The sequence below is a fragment of the Benincasa hispida genome, chromosome 1 (genome assembly GCF_027475165.1).
Source record: "Benincasa hispida cultivar pf3 chromosome 1, pf3_genome.v1.1, whole genome shotgun sequence".
In the NCBI taxonomy this organism is placed as follows: Eukaryota; Viridiplantae; Streptophyta; class Magnoliopsida; order Cucurbitales; family Cucurbitaceae; genus Benincasa; species Benincasa hispida.
Genome location: NC_143478.1, coordinates 87,142,399 through 87,163,735, shown reverse-complemented (window position 1 = coordinate 87,163,735; position 21,337 = coordinate 87,142,399). Strand labels below are relative to the sequence as shown.

The window sequence follows — 21,337 nt, the reverse complement described above, 5'->3', positions numbered from 1 at the left end:
ATTACCATTTTGCCCCTATAGTTACATCTAACTCCTTAAGTACCACTGATTCCTCTAATGAACAATAAATCATAGTCCCACTATGATTAAAACCTTCTTGGGCCAGAAGGGGTGTGGCACCACATTGTTCAAGACCCGGAATCATCTCTTAAGGGAGTAAGTTATCTACTTACCTCTGCTTTAGGGAATGAGTGAATTCCATCTTGTGTAGCTGAGTTCTCAGCCCCCTAATCAGACGAATCCCCAAAATGGTAGGCTTGTTGAGTCGGCGATCTGGCCACTCTCACCTTACAAATTAAAGGACCGCCCTTATAGGCAGGAGTTCACAACTCACTCAGGATTAAGGTCATGTTATCTATGGTCATCCTAGTGAAATGAAAGTCTCTATTATGAATGGTGTTGTGGTCCGGTCTTTGAAAATAAATATTTCGTGGTCCGGTCTTATACAAACTCCTTTGTAGAATATCCCCATGCGCATGTCTAATACATGAATGATCAGGATCAAATCATTTATAGCACTTTACAACATTTGTAACATCTACAAAGCGGGCCATATTCGTAGTGTTACCAAGATAAGGTACCCAGCCTTATCCATATACTACAAACCATTTAAGTTACCACTTAAACATGATCCACATGTATGTCTCCACATAAATGTATAAGTTACAACGATAACCTAAGATGTTAGTTTATTGGTTTATGGTTAATGCAACTAAAATATCACACATTTCATAGACAAAGTGAATATAATATCAAATATTATTAATCACATAAAAGTTTGTTCATACAAAGTTTACAAACTATAGGACCCTATGAGATTTAAGGCATCAACCCCAACACAAACGACTCCATTGATAAGAGCTCTTGGGAGTTATAAGCCTATTATACCCGATGTACTTTTGATCCACTAAGCGAGAGCCCTTCCGCACAAAACTCCCGATTCACTATGGTCGACTTTTGTCTCTGTACGACCAGTCAGTCCCACAGTAAGGTTGGCTTATACCATTACACTCATGAGCAGAATCTTAGCTTGAGCCTACCTTCACACACCTCTATTACTCTTTAGGAGGCATCTGCCTTAGGTAAACTACCTACCTTGCAGTGTCCTGTGGGGGGGGGGCCCCCCCCCCCCCCCCGAAAACTCAATGCGGCGGTTAGGCATCCTTAGACAAAAGAGTGGTCTTTCAAGATTGGTTGTGTGTCACCACCTCCCACCTATCCTACACATTCGATCAAGGTTGTCACTGTGAAGCTATAGTTAAAGTGCATTGGGTCTTACTGTCTAGCCATTGGTACTTTACATCTTCACAGAGAATTCAATTTCATCGAGCCCATGTCGGAGACAGTGGGGCAATCGTTACACCATTCATGTAAGACGCTACTTATGTGACAAGGAATTTCACTACCTTAGGACATTTAGAGTTACTATTGCCATTTCCCGAGGCTTCCATTCAAAGCTTACAACACTTCTCCTTCTGACCTTCCAGCATCGGGCAGGTGTCAGACTCTATACATCGCATTACCACTTAGTAGAGTCCGCTATTTAATAAATAGTTGTAAAAGTAAACCTATCATAGAGTACTTCTTTAATATATATACCGTTTTTTTTATATACATTTTAAATTGAGTGACAGTCTTTCGTTCTCTTTTTTATGTCCCATGTCTTAGTTGAAAAAAAACTCAATCGAACGTTTTGTACCCATTTCATAAATTATGTTTTTGGATGTTGATCTCTTATACCATGGAAGTGGCACATTAAGTAAGATCACAACTATTACTTAATGGAAATCTCATCATCAAGGCTTCAACAAGGTTGTTCTTTTGCAGTATGTCTTTGTACATGGTATCCTTTTGTTGATACCATTAGTGATGACAAAGATCTCTCATAGCAGAGTATAATATAAACGGATTGATTTCATAAATAGATGAAGTTTTTTCACAATAATAAACATCATCATGTTCCTAGGAAAATTACCTAAAATCTCATATAGTAATTCATACTGCCACGGGGAATACAGATGTGTTACGCTCTTCACCTTTATTATGTTAGTGTGCGGTACAAAAGCCTACATTTGAGAGGCTTTGCCTATAACATTGATAGCGCTGACATAGGACCTTTTGAATGCACACTCTTAGTATAACCATGTATTTCAGTGCCTGGTTTTAATATAACCATGTATTTTAATGCACACTTTTATTATGATCATAAAATGAGATTTTGAAAACTGACTGGTAAGAAAAATAACTATGAAATTATTAATAAAAGATGGTCCCGTAGCTCAGTTGGTTAGAGCGTTGGTCTTATGAGCCGAAGGTCGCGGGTTCGAGCCCCGCCGGGACCATTTTTTCAACATTTTAATTAAATTTAAATAATATTACTTATTTAAGCTAACTTTGCAAACAGCAAATTTCAGCTCCAATGGCGACCTGTTTTCTGCTTTCACACTTCTTCCTCACTCCGCCATCAGAGAGGTGACCCTTCATCTTCCAGAGATGAAACAGCGGCTTCGTTTTGGTTGCGCTGTCAGTTCCAAAACCATGTTCATCGATCGATCCATGTTTCTCTCTATTCCTTTTCTTGCATTCTACTTAACCTTCTATTTCTACTCCCTCCGACACCTCATGCCGGACGCTATCTGTTGTTTCTCCTCTGGTAAACTCTTGTTATTTTTTAACATTATTTTTCTTCTATCTCTCTACATTTTTATGTTCTATTTTTTGAAGCCCAATTCAGGAAGAGCAATCGTCCGGTGTAATGGTGATGACGAGGGAGGCGTATTCATTTAACTGTTGTTTTATGTATTTATTTTATTGTTTCTTATGGTGTCGATCAATTCATGGTTATTGGTTCTTCTGCATTTGGGGATTGGGGGGGAGGGGGGAGGATTGCGTGCATTGTTCATACTTCAGAAAGCACATAATCTGTTTGTTGTAATGTCTGCGAAAGTTATGGATATGTGACTTTTGTAATTTTCCGTTTTGATTAGCATTCATATTGGTTTATCTCTGTGCACCGTACTTTAATCTATTTTAGAATGTCTGTGAAGACTGAAGAGTAAGAATATGAGACTCTAATTTGTGCACTTTGCATTTCCATTTTGATTAGCATTCTGATTGGATACAGATGAGTCCAGCAAATTGTTTTTGGACAATATTCAAGCAACGGAAGGTCAAACATTTTACGAGCAACGGAGAACAGGTAAGCTTTCTCTTTCATTTGTTCTCTTTTGAAGATAGGAATGAAGGCTATAGAAATATTCTTTCAATCATTCTTTCTTGTGGTGGTCCTCCTATAAAGTTGGGAAGGAATTGAGGTTAGGATGTTGTTGGAAGGATATCCATGGCAGAAAACGAAAATAAGAAAGCTGGGAAAGTAGTATGGAAATGTCAAGGAGCACATTAAGAGCTAATTCTGATCAACTAATTCATCTCCAATTCTCCATGCATTTCCGTATATTGCAAAGTTTTACATCTTTTTTTGTTGGGAACTTAACAGAAACGTCGACATAAGAGCATAAAAACAAAAAAAAAATAAAGAAATGAATTGATTAGGTTGGTTATGAAGATTTCTCGTTCAATAAATTTTTTTGGTCATAAGGCTTTAATCTCATACTTTGTACTTCGTCTCTGTTAACTAACTTCTGATGAAGTTCCAAAGCAGGACGATTAAACTTATTCATACTTAATTTTGACGTTTGATACTTTCCAACACTTGGAAGTATAAGCTTCCTAATCTATTAGTTATTGCTCTACCACAATTCTCTTTCAATATAATTTGTACGTCAGTTCTGAATGAACTATGATTTTCTGAAGAGACAAGTTAATACTGTTGTGAGAGTTAAATTTTTTAAATTGTTTCCATGAGAGTTAATTTTCACAATTATTACGAAAAAAATTGTAGCATTTTTTTGCTAGGAATTTTCCCCTTTCTTTTGTCTATTTCATCATATTACTGAAATATTTGTTTCTCATAAATAAATTCATAACAATTATTGAGGTTGGTAGGTTGTTAAAGCTTTATCTGTCTCTTACCTTTCTTTTCACTGAACCCTTACCTTCCTTTTGACTGAACTTCTCGTGAGAACAAATTGAGAGAGAGAATTTATTAGTTTAACAAAAATTTAGTTAAATTTATACATTTGCTATAAAATTCTACGGTAGCCAAATTGAGCTTGGCTCAGCGGTATTGCATGTGCTCCGTCCCTAGAGGTCGGAGGTTCAATTCCCCATTCCGCAATTGTTGTATTAAAAAAAAAAATCTACAGTAGTACAGTGCCAAGCCTTTGTTATTATCAAATTCTAACACTTGAACATGTTTTTGTCAAAGTTCCAGTTACTGTAAGTTGCTCTGTCCCTGTTCTTGGATCAGGTACACGTAAAGACAGGAAAATCCAATGGTTTCCCTAATGAAAAGAGTGAAGATCTAGCTGCAACTCGAATTCAAAATGCATTTCGCACATTTACGGTATATTGCATGTTTTTAGTAGCTTGTTACCCATCAATTTTACTTTTATTTGATTGAGCTGTTTCCCGTAGCTTTACCATTTTGCTTTATGTCAATTACCAGCTCGCTGGATCCAATTTGTTGGCTAACTTTTGCCCTTATTATAATTTATAAACTCCGGAGTTGCTTCCTTAGAGAGCAGATTCCTATTCGTATCCTGTCTTTTGGCAATTTCTCGATACCATTATTTGGAAAGTTATTCGTACTTCTCAGTTCATGGTTTTCAATTCACCAAATAAATTAAGAAAGAGCAAGCAAAAAAAGATATCAGCAACAATAATAAACTCATAATCTTCTTATTTCTTGTGAGCTAGGAAAGAGTCTTGAAACAAACTACTTTGATTCTGATTCATGATAACCTTTTATTGAGGCTTTCTTTCACTCAACTTAAGATATTATAGTTTGAGATGCTGAAACAACATCTTACATTCCAGGCATATTTAGAGTTCAATTTTTCCAAATTTGCATCATTCTAGTTGGTTGATATAGGATTGAACAATGATTTATATTTAAAGATGAATTCTTCAGGCATTATCTTGTCATTTTGGGCCTTCGTTACCCTCAATACTTATGGTTGCCTAACATATAATTTTGTATGATGTTGATGCGGTAGACTTTTACGCTAACCAATGGAGAGTCCAACATTATGTATGATTTATTTGGGATACAAACATGTAACTCAATGGTAATCACAAATGTATCAATCATTTTTGATGAAACGGTTTAATCTTTTGTCGTCCAGGCCAGAAAGGATGTAAATAATTCGAAAGTGCCAGAGAGATGCCAGGATCTAATTCAAGGTGAAACGGCTACAAAACAAGTGTTAAGCTTCATTCATTCATGGAACAGAATGCAGCAAGAAATTAGAGCACGTAGACTCTGTATGGTCACAGAATATCGAGTCAAGCAAAAGAAACTGGAAAATCAGCTGAAGCTTGAGGCTAAAATTCATGAACTTGAGGTAAGTACCATTGACTTTCCTCCTTGAACTATTGAACATTCTGATTGAGTCTCAGTTTCTTCCAATGAAGTTGAACAAAATCTTTTCTGGGTTTGAATCTTAGGAGATCACTGTTATCGCTTTGATTGCTGCTTAAAATGTTCATGCTTACGTAGTTGTTATGGGGAATGACATAATTATGAAATGTTCTACTTGTTATATTACATTTTGTTTACTCACTTATAATTATTGAAAATAAAAGGGTGGAAGAGAAAAATACCAAAGTTACGTGGAAAACCCTAGACCAAGGAGAAAAAATCACGATAAGAGTTTTTTATTAATTTTCTGATTCACAGTACACACTATAGGGACAGGTATAAATAACCAAATAGTAAGAAACCCTAGACTGTAGACACCACATAAAAAGACCAAAACGCCTTTAGGGCTAAACCACAATTTCAACACTCCCCCTGAAGTTGGGGCGTAGATGTCAATGAGACCCAACTTGCTAATACAGGTGTCAAAAGTCTGTCTAGTTAACCCTTTGGTGAGAACATCCGCAACTTGTTGACTGGACGGAACATAAGGGATGCAAATTCTACCTATATCCAGTTTTTCTTTGATTAAGTGTCGGTCGATCTCAACGTGTTTGGTTCTGTCATGTTGAACCGGATTGTTTGCAATATTAATGGCAGTCGTGTTATCACAATAAAGTCTCATCGGGTCATGACTTTCCTGGTGTAGATCTACGAAACCTTTTTCAACCAAATCTCTTCAGAAATACCCAAGCTCATAGCCCTATATTCGGCTTCGGCACTGCTTCTAGCCACGATACCTTGTTTCTTACTTCTCCAGGTAACTAAGTTTCCCCACACAAAGGTACAATATCCTGAGGTGGACTTCCTATCTGTAATAGAACCAGCCCAGTCTGAGTCTGTATAGGCCTCGATGCACCTTTTATCATGCTTTCTGAAAACCAAGTCCTTTCCAGGTGAAGACTTCAGATACCTCAGAATTCATGTAACCGCCTTTAGGTGTCATTCATACAGAGCCTGCATAAACTGACTGACCAAGCTAACTGCATATGATATATCAGGTCTGGTATGTGAAAGATTTATCAGTTTCCCCACAAGCCGTTGATATCTCTCCTTGTTCATAGGAACATCATCTACTGATTCTATCAGATTGCAGTTGACTTCTACCAGCGTATCTGTAGGTTTACACCCTGTTATTCCAGTCTCTCTCAATAAATCTAGAGTGTATTTTCTCTGAGACACTGAGATCCCTTCCTTCGATCTTGCTACCTCCATTCCCAGGAAATATCTCAAGTCATCGAGATCTTTGATCTCAAACTCATCTCCCATTTGCCGTTTCAACCTGTCAATCTCTGTTGAATGATCCCCTGATAGTATAATATTGTCAACATAGACAATCAAGACAGCTATTTTCCCCGGTGCTGACTTCTTAGTGAACAAGGTGTGATTATAATGCCCTTGAACAAACCCTTGAGATTTAACAAAGGTGGTGAAACGATCGAACCAGGCTTTAGGAGACTGCTTTAGGCCATACAAGGACTTTTTTAATTTGCAAACTTGATTGCCGAATTGTGCTTCGAAACTTGGAGGTGGGTTCATATATACCTCTTCTTCTAGCTCACCATTCAGAAACGCATTTTTCACATCCAACTGATGTAGGGGCCAGTCTTGATTAACGACAACAGAGAGAAGAACACGAATAGTGTTAAGTTTTGCCACAGGTGAGAAAGTTTTTGAGTAATCCACTCCATACGTCTAAGTGAATCCTTTTGCAATCAATCTGACCTTATATCTGTCGAGAGTTCCATCTGACTTGTATTTGACAGTAAAAACCCATTTACACCCTACTGTTTTGTGACCTCTCGGAAGACTAACCAGATCCCACGTTTTGTTAGTCTCAAGAGCCTGCATTTCCTCCATAATTGCAGCTCGCCATTTAGGAATTTCCAGAGCCTTGTGCACATTGCCTGGAATCATCACAGCATCCAGGCTGGTGGTGAAAGCTCTAAATCTCGTAGACAAGTTACTATAAGACAAGAAGCTTTTCATAGAGTGTTTGGTGCACGACCTCGTACCTTTCCACAGAGCAATTGACAAATTCAAGGTAGCATCAATCTCACTGATCTTGTCTGTCTGTTCATCTGTTGTTCATTTTCAGTCCCCTGAGCATCACTTGGCGCTTCATTACAACCATCATCCCTGACTTTGCCAGAGTTCACTACATCACCTTTAACATACTCATTATCATTAAGACTAGGGGTACCTTGAGCCTGAGCTGGTTCTGGTTCTGACTCTTGAACACCTTCCGGCGGGGCAACAGGGGGAACAATTTCGGGAACTATTTCCTTTTGGAGATGCTTCCTATAGTAGGTTATCCAAGGCACTTGTTTTGTAGGGAGGACGGGTCTCATTTGTTTCAGGAATAGGTTCAGGAATAGGTTCATGAAACAGGTCTAAAGGAATAGAGTAAGTGGAAGTGTTAGCCTCTTCACTCGAGGTCTCCCCCTGAAGAGTACTAACGGGAAAGAAGGGTTTGTCCTCTAGAAAGGTAGCATCCATGGTGATAAAATACTTTCGAGAGGAAGGCTGAAAACACTTGTAGCTCCGTTGATGGAGTGAATACCCAACAAAGACACATTGTTGGGCCCTAGGAGCAAATTTACTCTGGTGAGGACCGTGATTATGAACGAAAACGGTGCACCCAAACACCCGAAGAGGAACATCTGGGAAAATGCGAGTGGATGAGACAAATTCTTTAAAATGCTCTAAGGGGGTTTGGAATTTGAGCACACGAGAGGACATCTGATTGATGAGATGAGCTGCAGTAAGTACAACATCTCTCCACAGATATGAGGGTAAGAATGCAGGTATCATGAGGGATCGGGCTACTTCAATGAGGTGGCGATTTTTCAGTTCGGTCACCCCATTCTGCTCAGGAGTATAGGCACAGGAATTCTGGTGGACAATACCTTTAGAGTTTAAAAACTCACGAAGGGACTGATTAACAAATTCACATCCATTGTCACTTAGAAGAATGACGATTTTGGTATTGAATTGGGTTTCAACGGTGGTGTAAAACTGTTGAAAGACCGTCATCACTTCAGGCTTGTCGGTAAGAAGGAACACCCATGTAAGACGGGTGTGATCATCTTAGAAGATGACAAACCACCGTTTACTTAACACCGTTGTGACATTCGATGGACCCCAAACATCACTGTGTATCAAGTGGACGGGCCGAGAAGGTTTGTAGGGTTGTGAGGTAAATGACGCCCTAGGTTGTTTTGCACGAATACAAACATCACAAGGTAAAGATGACACATTCACATTTTGAAATAAATGGAAAAATAGATATTTCATATAATGGAAGTTTGGTTGTTCAAGACGAAAATGTCATAATAAGAAATCAGTTTCAGAAATAGTGAGAGAATACAGTAAACTAGTGCTAGATAAACTCCTAGAAGAAGCATCCTCGGAGAGGGAGTAAAGCCCCCTATTGTGTCGGCAGTGCCAATCATCTTCTCCGAGCTCAGGTCCTGAAACGAAACATTATCTGGTGATAAAACGACTTTGCAACTCAAATCTCTGGTTAATTTATTGACTGATAGCAAATTATAAGATATCTTTGGCACATGTAAGACATTCTGTAAAATCAGTAGTTGAATTGGAGATAAGTGACCCTTTCCGGCAACGGGGGCAAATGACCCATCTGCAATTCGTATTCTCTCATTTCCAACACTTGGATAATAGGAGAGGAATTGATCAGATGATTCAGTTACATGGTCCGTTGCTCCTAAGTCAAGAATCCAGTACTCATTTCCCTCAACAAGGAAACTAAAAGACTGAGGAGTACCTGATTGTGCAATACTGTTGGTCCCAACTATACCTGGATCCACATGGCTAATCATCGGGGAGGCATCATCAACTGTTTCATCCACAAAGGCTCGACTGGATTTAGACTTATCATTTGAGGGCGCTGCTTGCCATTTGGTGGACGACTGTGGAATTTCCAGCATTGATCTTTTTTGTGCCATGGTTTCTTACAGTGTTCACAAATCGGTGGAGACTTTCCATTCTGTTTGTCATTCTTTGGTCTAGCTGACTTGACTCCAAACGCAGCAGAGTCCAAGGTGGTGGTTGCGGTACCGTTCATAGTGCTAGTTCTATCCTCTTCTAACATGATTTCTGAGCAAACTTCCATCAAGGACAGCATTGGTCTTTGTCCCAAAACTCAGCTCCAGACGCCATCAAAGTTTGAGTTTAAGCCCGCCAAAAAATCATATATGCGGTCAGTCTCCTCAATCTTCGAATACTGAACCCCGTCGACTGGGCAATTCCAAACTATTTCGCGACACAGATCCATTTCTTGCCACAACAGTGACAATTTATTGAAATAGGATGTTACGTCAAGGGTACCTTGTTTGCACTCGTGTACTTGTTTTCTCAAAGTATAGAGGCGCGAAGCGTTTTGTCTTTTCGAATATAGCTTCTGGATGACTTCCAAATATCTCGAGCTGAAGTTGAATACAATAGGGGCTTTCCAATCTGGGTTTCCATACTGTTTATCAAAATTGAATGGAGGAAAGAGTGCTCCCCCTTCCAAATACGTTCCTGGGGATCCCCAGGGTTTGGTCTTGGTATCTCTCCAGTTAGGTATCCAAACTTGTGTCGTCCCTTAAGGACCATTTTCACAGATTGAGACCAAGAAAAGTAGTTTTAGCCATTAAGTTTTTCTCCAATAGAAATTCCTGTAGAATTACCCACAGAACCAGACATTATGTTTGTAATAGGTAAAGCAAGGTAAGCGGTTACCGTTTTTGGTGAACATAATGGAAAGCCTGAATACGTATCTAGGTGACAGTCAGCCGAAGGAATTGTCGTGGATCTAATGGCTAACCCGAATGCCGAAATCTGCTGCTGCAAGTGTGCCAGTTGTCGTTGTAAACCAATCGTTCCGCCAAAACCCACCGTGGGCTGTTGTTGCCCATAAAAACCCGAATGCATGGACTCTGTTGGTGTGGAAGAAGCGGCTGGCTGAGCAAGGAAGTGGCCCTAATGAACCGGCTGGGCTGACTGAACCGGGTTTGGTTGGACCAGCTGGTTCAGCTAGACCGGTTGGTTCGACGCCTGGTTTGAAGGAGCAGTCAATCACGTGCCTGGGTAGGGTTGTTCGGTCGGTTGGGCGGCGTTTAGCTGTTATTCAATTGGTTGTGATTGCAGAGCTTGGAGATTTTCGGCGATCGACTGTGGCTAAGCGTTTTCGAAGGTGGCTAAGACGCTCAACGATAGCAACTGCTGCATTTAAAGGCACAAGAGAGGTTGTCCGATTTGTGGAATCCTACTGTAGGGTTGTACGATGAAGGGAAGGAGGCCAGCGGCGATTGATGGGCTATGCGACTGAATCTGATCGATGGGCTACACGCGAGTTTGGTTCTGCAATGGCCCAAGTAACGATCGTAAATATTGGTCAACGACAACCCTAATTTCAACACTTTGGGAATTTTCCACTTGATTTGCATCTCCTGCTAGGTTTGACGACTGAATTTCTTCAATCCCTGCCACGATCTCATCACCATGCTTCGATACCATATTGAAAATAACAGGGTAGAAGAGAAAAACACCAAAGTTATGTGGAAAACCCTATACCAGGGAGAAAAAACCACGATAAGAGTTTTTTTTATTAATTTTCTAATCCACAATACACACTACAGGGATAGGTATAAATAACCAAACAGTAAGAAACCCTAGACTGTAGACACCACATAAAAAGACCAAAACGCCCTTAGGGCTAAACCGCAATTTCAACAATAATCCTTTATTTAAGATAGGCTAAAAAAATCATTGGGAAATTCCTTTATAGCCGAATTTTAGGAACAAGTTGGACGATGTTCTTTTCTTTTAAGAATTAGAATGTCTACTTCAACATGTGTGTAACTATCACATTATAGATTCTAGATTGTTTGTTTTTGTTTTTTTTTGTTTTTTGTTTTTTTTATTATTTTTTTAAAAAAATGGGTTTCTAAACGTTCATACAATGCTAATTCACTTACAATGTTTACATTTGCAAATGTTCTATTTTAGTCCTTATACTCCCAAATATTGCTTTAAAACTTTACGTAGAAATGATTTAAGTTCTAATTATTCAAATTTTCTCGATTATTTAACTAAATTCTGAAAGTTTTTTTTTTTTTTTAAGATAAAAGATAAATTCTAAAAGATGTTGAGCTGAAAGATCCATATTTAGTCTTAGGTTAAAAATAATTGCACCTTGGGTAATTGAGTTAGTATTAGACACGTTTAAAACAATTGTTTAAACATATCTGAAAACATGTTTTCATCAAGTCTCTTATTCTCAAATTTTTGTTTTTAGATTGTGTACCAAACATATCCTTAAATATTGAATTACTTAACATTAATTTGATTGATTGATTAGTATTGATTTTAATTTAAAATTAGTACCTGGTGTTCTATTACATTACTTCATCTTTATCAATCAGTAATTCATCCAATTAATAAATTACTTAATTTTTTAATTAATTTTTTCTTTTTTTTAATATTAGTTTCTTTCTTGTTCCAATTATCACATCACGGAGGAAAAGAAAAAAGATCTCAGACCTTGTCGTGTTTAAACATATGTACACATTTTGCGTTTGGGCAATATTATTCATTTTGCATAACAAAATCTTGAACTAAACAGTTGGAGATTCTACCATTTGCTTTTATTTATTTAATTTGTTTTAAAAGGAGATTGGGCTTTTAAACCAGAGTATTTTGTCTTAACCATATAACCATAAAAAGTCAGATAAAATCAATTAGTAAGAAATTGTTATTAATAGCCAAGGATGCGAGTTTTGGTTCACTGTGCATACGTTCACAACTTCTTTTCGAAAATTATAATTTATATCAGGGTTCTAGGTACACATTTTAAATATTTTCTAATTAGTTGTTTTTAGCCATCTGTATATTTTACTGTTCTCGATGTTAAAAATATTATTTGAAATTTATAAATTTCTTGTACCAATTACTATATGAATATTTATCAGAGTCCCTTTTGTGCCTTTTTTATTTCATTATATGTTTTTAAAGTAAGCTCGCACGGTCAGGGTTTTTTTTAAATATATATACACACACACACATAAGAATTTTAGTCAAAATTTGAAGTCTAATTAGTTACTTACAAGAACATGTTTTTTCTAAATAAGTTATCATTCTCCAGAGAGAGACTTTTGATTTTTCTTTCAAGTACTATATTTAATATACACACACATATATAATAATTTTAGTCAAAATTTGAAGTCCAATTAGTTACTTACAAGAACATGTTTCTTCTAAATAAGTTATCATTCTCCAGAGAGACTTTTGATTTTTCTTTCAAGTACTTTATTTACAGGCTATAGCTAAAGGGTATCTTGTAAGTTTTATCTCCAACTTAATTGCCATTTACAAAAGGGACTACATTGCCTGTTATGTGATGTTCGACCATTACAGGCAGAATGGTGCGGTGGGTCAGAAACAAAGGAGGAAATACTTTTCAAGATTCAGCAACGAGAAGAAGCTGCTGTAAGACGGGAGCGGGCTATGGCTTATGCATTCTCTCATCAGGTATGCTACATCAATCACATACGGACCTAAATTGAATAATGCTCTTTTAATTATAGAAAATTGAAATCTAACGTTTATAAATATAGTTGAAAAGTGAAGAAAACATTAGATTTATTTAACAAATTGGTTCTTAACATTTGTTCTTTATAATGATTTTTTTCTGTTATGGTTACTTTTCATTGAAAGTAGTTTATACCACTAAGAATATTCAACTGTTAGTAAGTTGTATCAATTGTTCCAGCTAGGATATATATCAACCATTTAAAACATACGCAAAGAGGCCAGAATCTCCCAGTCCTAAATATCTCAATTGCTCAAAGCATATGATCTTAATCAAAAGGTCATAAGTTTGAATATCCCACTTCTATATGTTGTTGAAAAAAAAAAAAAAAAAAAAAGTTGATTATTAACTTTAAGCTAATTTTAGTAAAAATTTTGGTTTTGAATCATACATCATTAATATACTTTAAACCTTCCCTAGTAAACTATTCAATGACTTTGAGTGGTAAAAGATTGATTATAATTTGACCTTAAGTAAAAATTTTGCTTCGATTTAAATTTTATTTTGGTCCAAAAAGTTGCAGTCATTTTCCTTTGGTCCTAGTATCTTCTACTTTTGTGTTTGTTTTCAATACTTGGAATTTCTTTTGGTGCATATTATTAAATATTTTACATTCTATTTAACAAAGTTCATAAACGTCATGTTTCGAATTTAATGCAGACTCGAGAAATAACCTAAAACATGTCTGCATGGTATTAAGCAATTTTTTTGTAAAAATATTTTAAATATTTGATGATAGGGATCAAAATGAACTTCTAAAGTTTGAGTGTACTGAACAAAACATTAAAAAGTATGAAGGTCGAGATAAAATGAGGAAGAAGTTGTCCTTTAAAAAAAAAGGAAGAAAGTTGAAAGACAAATAATTTTAAACCTTTATTAGTATCTTGAATTAAATCACCTATCGACTTTAAGTTGATTATTAATTTATCTCATATTAAATGTTAGTTTATTGACGGGATTTCTTAACCGACTTAAGTTGCTTAAATTATGCGTGCTCAAATTATCGTATCATTAAAGAGACTGTATTAGATCACCACCACTTTTTAATGCTCAAATCATTCGATGATCAAAAGCGCACTCTAAGATATTTTTATTTATGTAGGTTTTAGTATTATATAAAAATAAAACTGACATTTTAAAAAGAAGTGTTGAACTCATTTCTGTAAGCTGATTTTCTGCTATAAATGTGGGATCAAGTCAAATTTACCAATAATGAAGCAAACTGAGCATAATATAAATCAATGAGACTCCAAATAAGTTGGTAAACAAGAGGCATATTTTACTCCTGTTGGCAAATAAGAGTTCCTCATCAAATTGAAATCAGTTCCTGTATTTGTCTGCAAATAACAAAGTCTTTTAAAGGAGTACTGTGACTTTTCTGTTATATCATTTAATGGTGAACCCCATCTGCAGTGGAGGGCCAATTCCATCTTAGATTTGAGCCCGGCTTCATACAGCCTTGACAAAGAAAACTGGGGATGGAGCTGGAAGGAGAGATGGATTGCTGCTAGACCGTGGGAGATCCGAGCTAATACTCATCCCACCATTCCAAAGAAGGTGCAGACGAAGCAAACAAGCAAACTCAATAAAGTGACATATCAACCGGGGTCGAAGGTCTCAAACTTAGCCAGACATTCTTTGTCAAACAGTGAGGGGAGTTCAAAGGCCAGAAATTCTGCTATACCCAACTGCTGAAACAAGCTACAAGAAGCTGAAGGTCATTTTGTATTTAATCACACAACCCACAAACCACAGCTGACTAATTCAATGATATGAATTTGGTAGTTCTCACTATAATTTCACGCGGCTTGCTTTGTAGTATGAATCTCTACTATTATGCCTAATAAGAGTTTCATATCTTCCATGAAAAAACATGCTTTGTATTCCATCATTTTCTTCCTCCTAGACATTTCCTTGATTAGTCTGCTATTCTCAAGAAAGAAGAATACAAGGTGTCTGAACCTAAGAGGTCTCATTTACACTTCCCCTGCTCTGGGTTTATTACTCTGCATATACTGAATTAAAGAAGCACCAACTAAAGCTGAGCATTGTCACTATCTCCACATGAGACAATTTTTTTATCTAAGAGTCTGCATATAGAGGAGAGAGAGAGAGAGAGAGAGGAACATTCCAGCTAGATTCTGAAATTTAACAGGGTTGGGGACCATAGGCAGATGGTGAAGGAAAATAATTTGGTGGTATCCATCTGTATATTCTTCTATAATTGGGGTTTTTTTTGTGTTCATACCCTTCTTTCTTAGTTGTCCGGTAGATTTACTCCACTCTACCCCACTTGGTCTAACAGCCACGCTATCTATCACGTTCATATTGAATATGGTGCAATATTTCAAATTCCTCTACCACAGGATCTTATTGAGTTCTAATCAGTTTCCTTTTCTCTATCAAAACCTAAAAAACATTGTTTCAGAAGGAAATACTATCCCTTATACCAATACTGAGAAACAGGAATCCAATTCTAGTAACTTGAGCAAAGCCGGATCCCTAAGATTGGTATAAGCTCCAACTTGAGGTTCAGATAAGAACGGAATCTTAGTTTCAATGGGCTTATCAGAATCAGCTTTCTTGTGCTTTCCTGGTCACACTAAAATTCAGATTCTAAGATTATCATTCAAGGAAGCTTAAAGGAATGTTTGCCAAAAATATTTTGCCAATTTTGTGATCAAAATTTCTGAATTTGACGCTCAGTATTAGGAGGCAAAACATTGGACTTGCTGAATTTTTTAGTTCTACAACTGTCTAGCAATTATCTACTGTTCTAGGAAAGTGACTTGTCATTTGCCAATTTGCCCCATAATCCAATCAATGAAAAAGAAGTGAAAGATTTATTCTCATAATTCCTTCTGCAGGTTTTAAGGAAGTTGCTGAGGCAAAACAAGTTTCTCTTAGATTCACTAAAGCAAACATCATAGTTGCAGGAAATAGCAATTAGCTTATGCAATCTAGACAACAGCTTAGCTCCTTTAACCAGGTAAAAGGATACCAACTATTTTCCTATTGTTTTTGGAACAAGAAAGCATCCACCATCTTTAACCAAAGCTGATAAAGCATAATAAGGTCAAGATATGCCTAAACCTTTAAAATCTAGTCTTTTCCCATAGAACTTTGCTGTTAATGTTATGCATAGAATTCAGGGGACGGACCATACCAGAAACAGGCTCAGTTTCCTGCATAAGGGGAAAGTAGAACATGCCAAAGAAACTAAAATTGAAATATCGATTTAAAAAAAGTAATCAGAATAATCATAGTCTTGCTACAGAAACAAATAAGAAAGACAATTCCATCGAAGAGATTCATCAAAGATTAGACCTGAGAGGTTTTTTTTTAACATAAACAACTGACAGAAGCTTAAATAAACCATGGACCATAAGACCTGAAAAGGTACTCAGATTCACTACTTCCATGGTAAAGGCCATTGAAACAAAACGACCCAAAATTCTGCCCTCTTGAAAACCATGCGGTGGCTTGACGCTGGTGCTGCTAACCTTGGCTTTTCTAATTGAAGATGCACACCTGCAATAACAAAACGGTCTAAAGTAGGAGAGATGCTGAGGTTAGGACCAATGGTGTTGAGGATTCAGATAAATTTTAGACGTGGGTTTTGAAGTTAGGACCTGTAAAAGAGAAAATCTTGGGATTTCGATAAAATCAATGGCGAGAATCAGAGGAAGCAGAGGATGGCTTGTCTGAAATGCCATCGTGCTCCTCCTCACCCTGAATTCGTGTTGGAATGTGAAACCCGGAGAATCCGCCTGAGGCGAATCCTAAGCCTGAGTAGGAGGATAGGTGGATTGATGGTGGCATTTGATGCTGTTGATGATCATTGGCTGTAAGTGATGGGTCAATCCAAGCGCGAATTGAAGGTGTGTTACTGGACTGAAGGGGTCCCCTCTGAGAAAAAAACTGGTTTTCTCCAAATAATGGCTGCATAAGTTGCGAAGGCGGCAGTGCAGTTGGCAACTGCGGCGAGTTGAACACATATCCTGCACTCCTAATCCCACCTCCGCCATGACCACTGCCGCCGCCACTACCAGTTTCTGCACCAGATGCGTTCCAAGAAGTTATCCTTGGGAACCGGCTAATCTCCGCCGGATTGAGGCTGTTGTGTTCAGACCAACCAGCGGTGGTCACATCAAACCCGCTTAATGGGGCGGTGCCGGAAAACAGGACATGCTCATTCTGATGACCTTGACTCTGGTGCTGAGCATGATGATGCCGGTGAATAGCTATTGGGTCTTGAAAAGACTGCAAAGAAAGTCGCAGATCTTGGTTCTGGCTACTCGTCCTGGAAAGCAAATCTTGTGGGTAATTCTGGAATTGAATCGACGAAGAAGTCGTCTCTGCCGCCGCCGCCGCCGTGCCTATAGGGAAGAACGACTTGATTGTATCAGCAATGGAATCCGAGTCCAGCGACGGTGGGAGAAAGCTAGAGGTGCTGCTGTTTGGGCCTTCACCCATTTGGCTATGCTGCAAGTTTTGCAGAGGAAACTCTGAAACTCTACTGTCGCTCCCCAACACCGTCGCTCTCCGGTTACCGGTTGAATTGAACACATCGCGTTGGACAGAAAGAAGATTCTCGTTCTCGTCATTCAGACTCTGCTGCTCCTCCCGCTGTGTGGATGCGTTTCCTGTGCTCGGATGCCATGCAGGGAGCTCGGCGAGCTCATCAATGGCGGCCTTGGCCTTTTTTATTAGCCAGTCTACAGCTTTACTGGGTCGGTCATAGCCGAGGCGGTCTTGGACGTCGTAGAACTGGATAGCGGTATGGGCAGAGAGACGAACACGGCGGTCTCTTGGACCTTTGGCTGTACAAACTTTGCTGTGACGATCTTTTCTTCCAGTGGAACGAACAATGTGGCCTCCTTGAACCTCCACAATCTCCCCACCGCCGCCTCCGGTTCTCATCCCCAACCTTGACGACGTCGATGTTTGGCGGTGGCTCTCTCCCATTTTTCTCGCATATTCGATGCTCTGCTCGGCGAAGGTGGAGGAAGAGGCGGCAGGGGCCGCCACCGGATGAGGAGGAGGAAGCTGAAAGTAAGAACGTTTTTTGGGAGCTTGCTGCTGGTGGGGTTGTTGTTGTTGTTGTGTCTGTGAATCTAAAACTGCGTAGTAATTCTGTAGATTTTGGTCTTCCTGGTGAGTGTTTTGAAGAAAAAGATGCTGATTCTGATGCACATTGAAAGGATGTGGTTGCTGCTGATGGTGGTGGTGGTGGTCTTGACGGTGATGGGGCGGAGAATCTTGGTCGTCTTCCTCTGCTTTTCCTTCTACATGCCTCGAAATTAGAATCTGGTTTTGATGATGATGACGGCGATTTCCTTGAGGATCCAGACTCGGATTGTTTTGCTTTTCTTCTTCCAGCTTTAAACGGGCAGTGCTTTTTCCTAATCTTAATAGCTTCTTCTATCTTCTCTCTCCTCTCTCTCTCCTTCTTCCTTCTGCAATTGCTGCTGCTGCCACCACTCTGAAACCTGTTGCTTCTGCTGCTGCTGCTGCTGTTGCTGATGAAGCTGCCGCCTCGTCTGCCTCTCCCAAAAAGTTCTGCCATTCATTTTTTTCACTTCCATCCCCCCACCTCGTCCCCCCAACTATTCTGCAAATCAAAAACCAAACCCACAACCAGAAGCCTAAACTCAGTAATTCCAATTCCACAGCCTAACCCATCTCTCTCTCTCTCCTCTCTCCTTCAGCACAGCTTTTGAGAGTTATGTCTCTTTATGTGATAGATACCCACTTGACCAGGCAAACCCCAGATGACTTTACAGAACCCCCCACCCCTCTCCAATTCTCTTTCTACATAGACATTTTATAGAGAGAGAAAGTCTGTTTGTTGCTTCCCTCCCTGCCTATGGAAAATGAATGGAACAGTAACAGTACATCAAAGTGCTATTGGGGAGAAAAAAAAAAACAAAAAAACTAGAGATCCAATTGAGGTCTTTAATGGCGGCAGCAGCAGCAGAGGCCACTCGCAACTTAGCCTACTGTCCTGCTCGTAAAGAAGAATTTAAAGATCTGTGCCAATATCATTACTGAATTTGCTGCGATACTTTGTACTCTTGTACTCCCTCCCCCCAATAAAAGATTATTTTCTCCAAAATCTTCTTTTTTTTTCTATTCAATTATTGGTTTATTTAACTTTATGCTGTCTAATACCCCTTCTCTCTCCCTCTCTCTACAAAACTTGTGTCTTTGGGGCAGTTTATTTCCATTCAGTTTTTTCTTATGCCTCTCTGACATTAGATCTTCAAATTAAATTCCAACTTCAAAAGGGGGTTAATAATTGATAGGAACATATTGAAAATTCTGACATGGGGTTTCTTCACTAGTGGAGAATAATTAGTTCACGTTCAAATTGGAATAACCTTTTATTTTTTATTTTTCTTTTATGTTCTTTCTTTTTTAACCAAAGTAGAACTAAGGTAGAAAGATTTAAATGTAGGCGAGGTAGAATCTTGAAATGCGTATACTTTTAAGTTCTACACAAGTGGCCAAATACTATTGGTTTGATATGGTTCGTTTTTTCAACCATATGGTAGTAAGAATTCAAATGCCTAACTTTTTAGATATAATATCTAAATCAATTGAATTATCATCAGATACAATGTTTTGTACTTCCCTAGTTCGTTTATTTGCATATATGTTATTGTTATTTCGTGAATAATATGTAATGAATGATATTGAAGTTTTAATTCCATTTCTAGCGAGAGTTGCTGAATATTAACTTTTAACAGTGCGTTTTTACCTGTTTTGCTAAAAATGTTGTTACTGACTGTGTGTTTGAATCCACGATTTCAATACTAGTGTGAATAATGGGTGCCAGAAAAACATAAAAATTTGTCTCTTCCATGTACGAGGGGAAAATGAATTGGGCATGCAATTTATTATTGTTATTGTTTAGGGAAAGAAGAGTAAATATTTAGTTAGGTATGGTTGAATAGAAATTAACTGAAATAGTTATTATTTCAATTTTACAGTTAGAAAGATTGGGAAGCATTGGTTGTTAACTTTTTGCTGAGCTTGAGCTTCACAGGTACATATTATGTCTGAATCCTTTGGTAGATTGTGTAGTGTTGAATCTAATTATATTGTGCATTTGCATTGGTTAAATATTGGCCTCTGTTGCTCACTTTCTTACACCTTTTCCTCTCATTATGGTTCTATGTCTATGTCTTTATCTTCTTTCTCTCATCTCTACAACACCTTTAAGTTGCTTTTATGGTTCTCTCTCTATCTCTTGCTTCATTTAAAAGAAACAGTTTGTCTTTTTTTTTTTTTTTCTTTTTTTAATCAAATTTTCTCCTCCCTACTGGCTTTTTTTTAATTTCTTGGTTTCATTGAATTTGAAAGACTCATCTCTACTTAATTCTTTGTTCTTTTTTCCCCTTGTCCATTCTCTTTTTTAATTGTTAAATTAAAAGGGGAACTTTTGTTTAAAAGAAATATGTGTATACTTGCACTAGGTTTCATTTTATATTGTTATTTTATAAAAATAATTTTTATCCCTACACTTTATTTGAAGTAATACTGTAATAGTTTAGGTCTCGTTTGACAATCACTGTTTTTGAAAATTATGTTTATAGACACTACTTCCACTTCAAATTTCTTTCTTTTGTTATCTACTTTTTTCCAATGATTTAAAAAACCAAACCAAATTTTCAAAACTAAAAAAATAGTTTTTTAAGACTTGTTTTTGTTTTTGTTTTTAGACTTTTGCTAAGAACTTCAACTGTTTTCCTCAATAAAGATGCAAATGATCGTAAGAAACGATGAGAAAATAGATTTAATTAATTTTCAAAAATAAAAAACAAAAATCGAAATGGTTACCAAATGGGGTCTTAGCGGTGAATTAGTCTATTTATTTTATAAAGAAAACATTGATGTATATATTACACACACAAAGATAATACATACATATAAAAGAACCCTCTTGACTACGTCATTCATGACACGCAACTAATTGCCAAACTAAGTATAGTTTAATTGGCATAGCACTTGTAATATCAACTTCAAAGTCAGAGGTTGAGTTTTATCTTTTATTTGGCCGCTGAGTTGTTTCTCACATTTTAATCCTTTACATTTAAAAAATAATTCTAAATCTTTGAACGAGTTAAATTGACCAACGGAAAAAAATGAAAATGTTAAATTAAATTAGGGTTTTCAATACATATAGCTAACAT

At 37.6% G+C, this 21,337-nt stretch overlaps 2 protein-coding genes and 1 non-coding gene across 10 annotated transcripts; 2 read left to right on the top strand and 1 right to left on the bottom strand.

The window, feature by feature from the left end:
- The first annotated feature begins 2,268 nt into the window (after positions 1 to 2,268).
- TRNAI-UAU (transfer RNA isoleucine (anticodon UAU)) lies at positions 2,269 to 2,342 on the top strand. Its single transcript has one exon. It is a non-coding gene; the product is annotated as a tRNA-Ile (tRNA).
- A 57-nt stretch (positions 2,343 to 2,399) lies between these two features.
- Positions 2,400 to 20,341, top strand: LOC120079619 (protein IQ-DOMAIN 10-like). Of its 7 annotated transcripts, XM_090315480.1 has the most exons (7): positions 2,471 to 2,523; positions 3,107 to 3,199; positions 4,370 to 4,465; positions 5,247 to 5,465; positions 12,965 to 13,078; positions 14,553 to 14,856; positions 20,135 to 20,341. In XM_090315480.1, exons 1-6 carry the CDS (start codon positions 2,494 to 2,496, stop codon positions 14,832 to 14,834), a joined length of 834 nt encoding a protein of 277 aa, XP_090171606.1. In that variant the 5' UTR covers positions 2,471 to 2,493; the 3' UTR covers positions 14,835 to 14,856; positions 20,135 to 20,341. The 7 variants fall into 7 exon arrangements, with proteins under 7 accessions (XP_090171611.1, XP_090171617.1, XP_090171607.1 ...); XM_090315485.1 differs by lacking the exon at positions 20,135 to 20,341 and having other exon boundaries at positions 2,400 to 2,653; positions 14,553 to 15,118; XM_090315491.1 differs by lacking the exon at positions 20,135 to 20,341 and having other exon boundaries at positions 2,408 to 2,653; positions 3,125 to 3,199; positions 14,553 to 15,118.
- On the bottom strand, positions 16,355 to 19,406 carry LOC120087110 (transcription factor TCP3). Of its 2 annotated transcripts, none has more exons than XM_039044029.2 (2): positions 16,772 to 19,406; positions 16,355 to 16,688 (listed from the first exon to the last, which is right to left on the bottom strand). In XM_039044029.2, the coding sequence occupies exon 1, from the start codon at positions 18,105 to 18,107 to the stop codon at positions 16,806 to 16,808; it is 1,302 nt and encodes a 433-aa protein (XP_038899957.2). In that variant the 5' UTR covers positions 18,108 to 19,406; the 3' UTR covers positions 16,355 to 16,688; positions 16,772 to 16,805. The 2 variants fall into 2 exon arrangements, with proteins under 2 accessions (XP_038899957.2, XP_038900028.2); XM_039044100.2 differs by having other exon boundaries at positions 16,355 to 16,670.
- Positions 20,342 to 21,337: the final 996 nt, after the last annotated feature.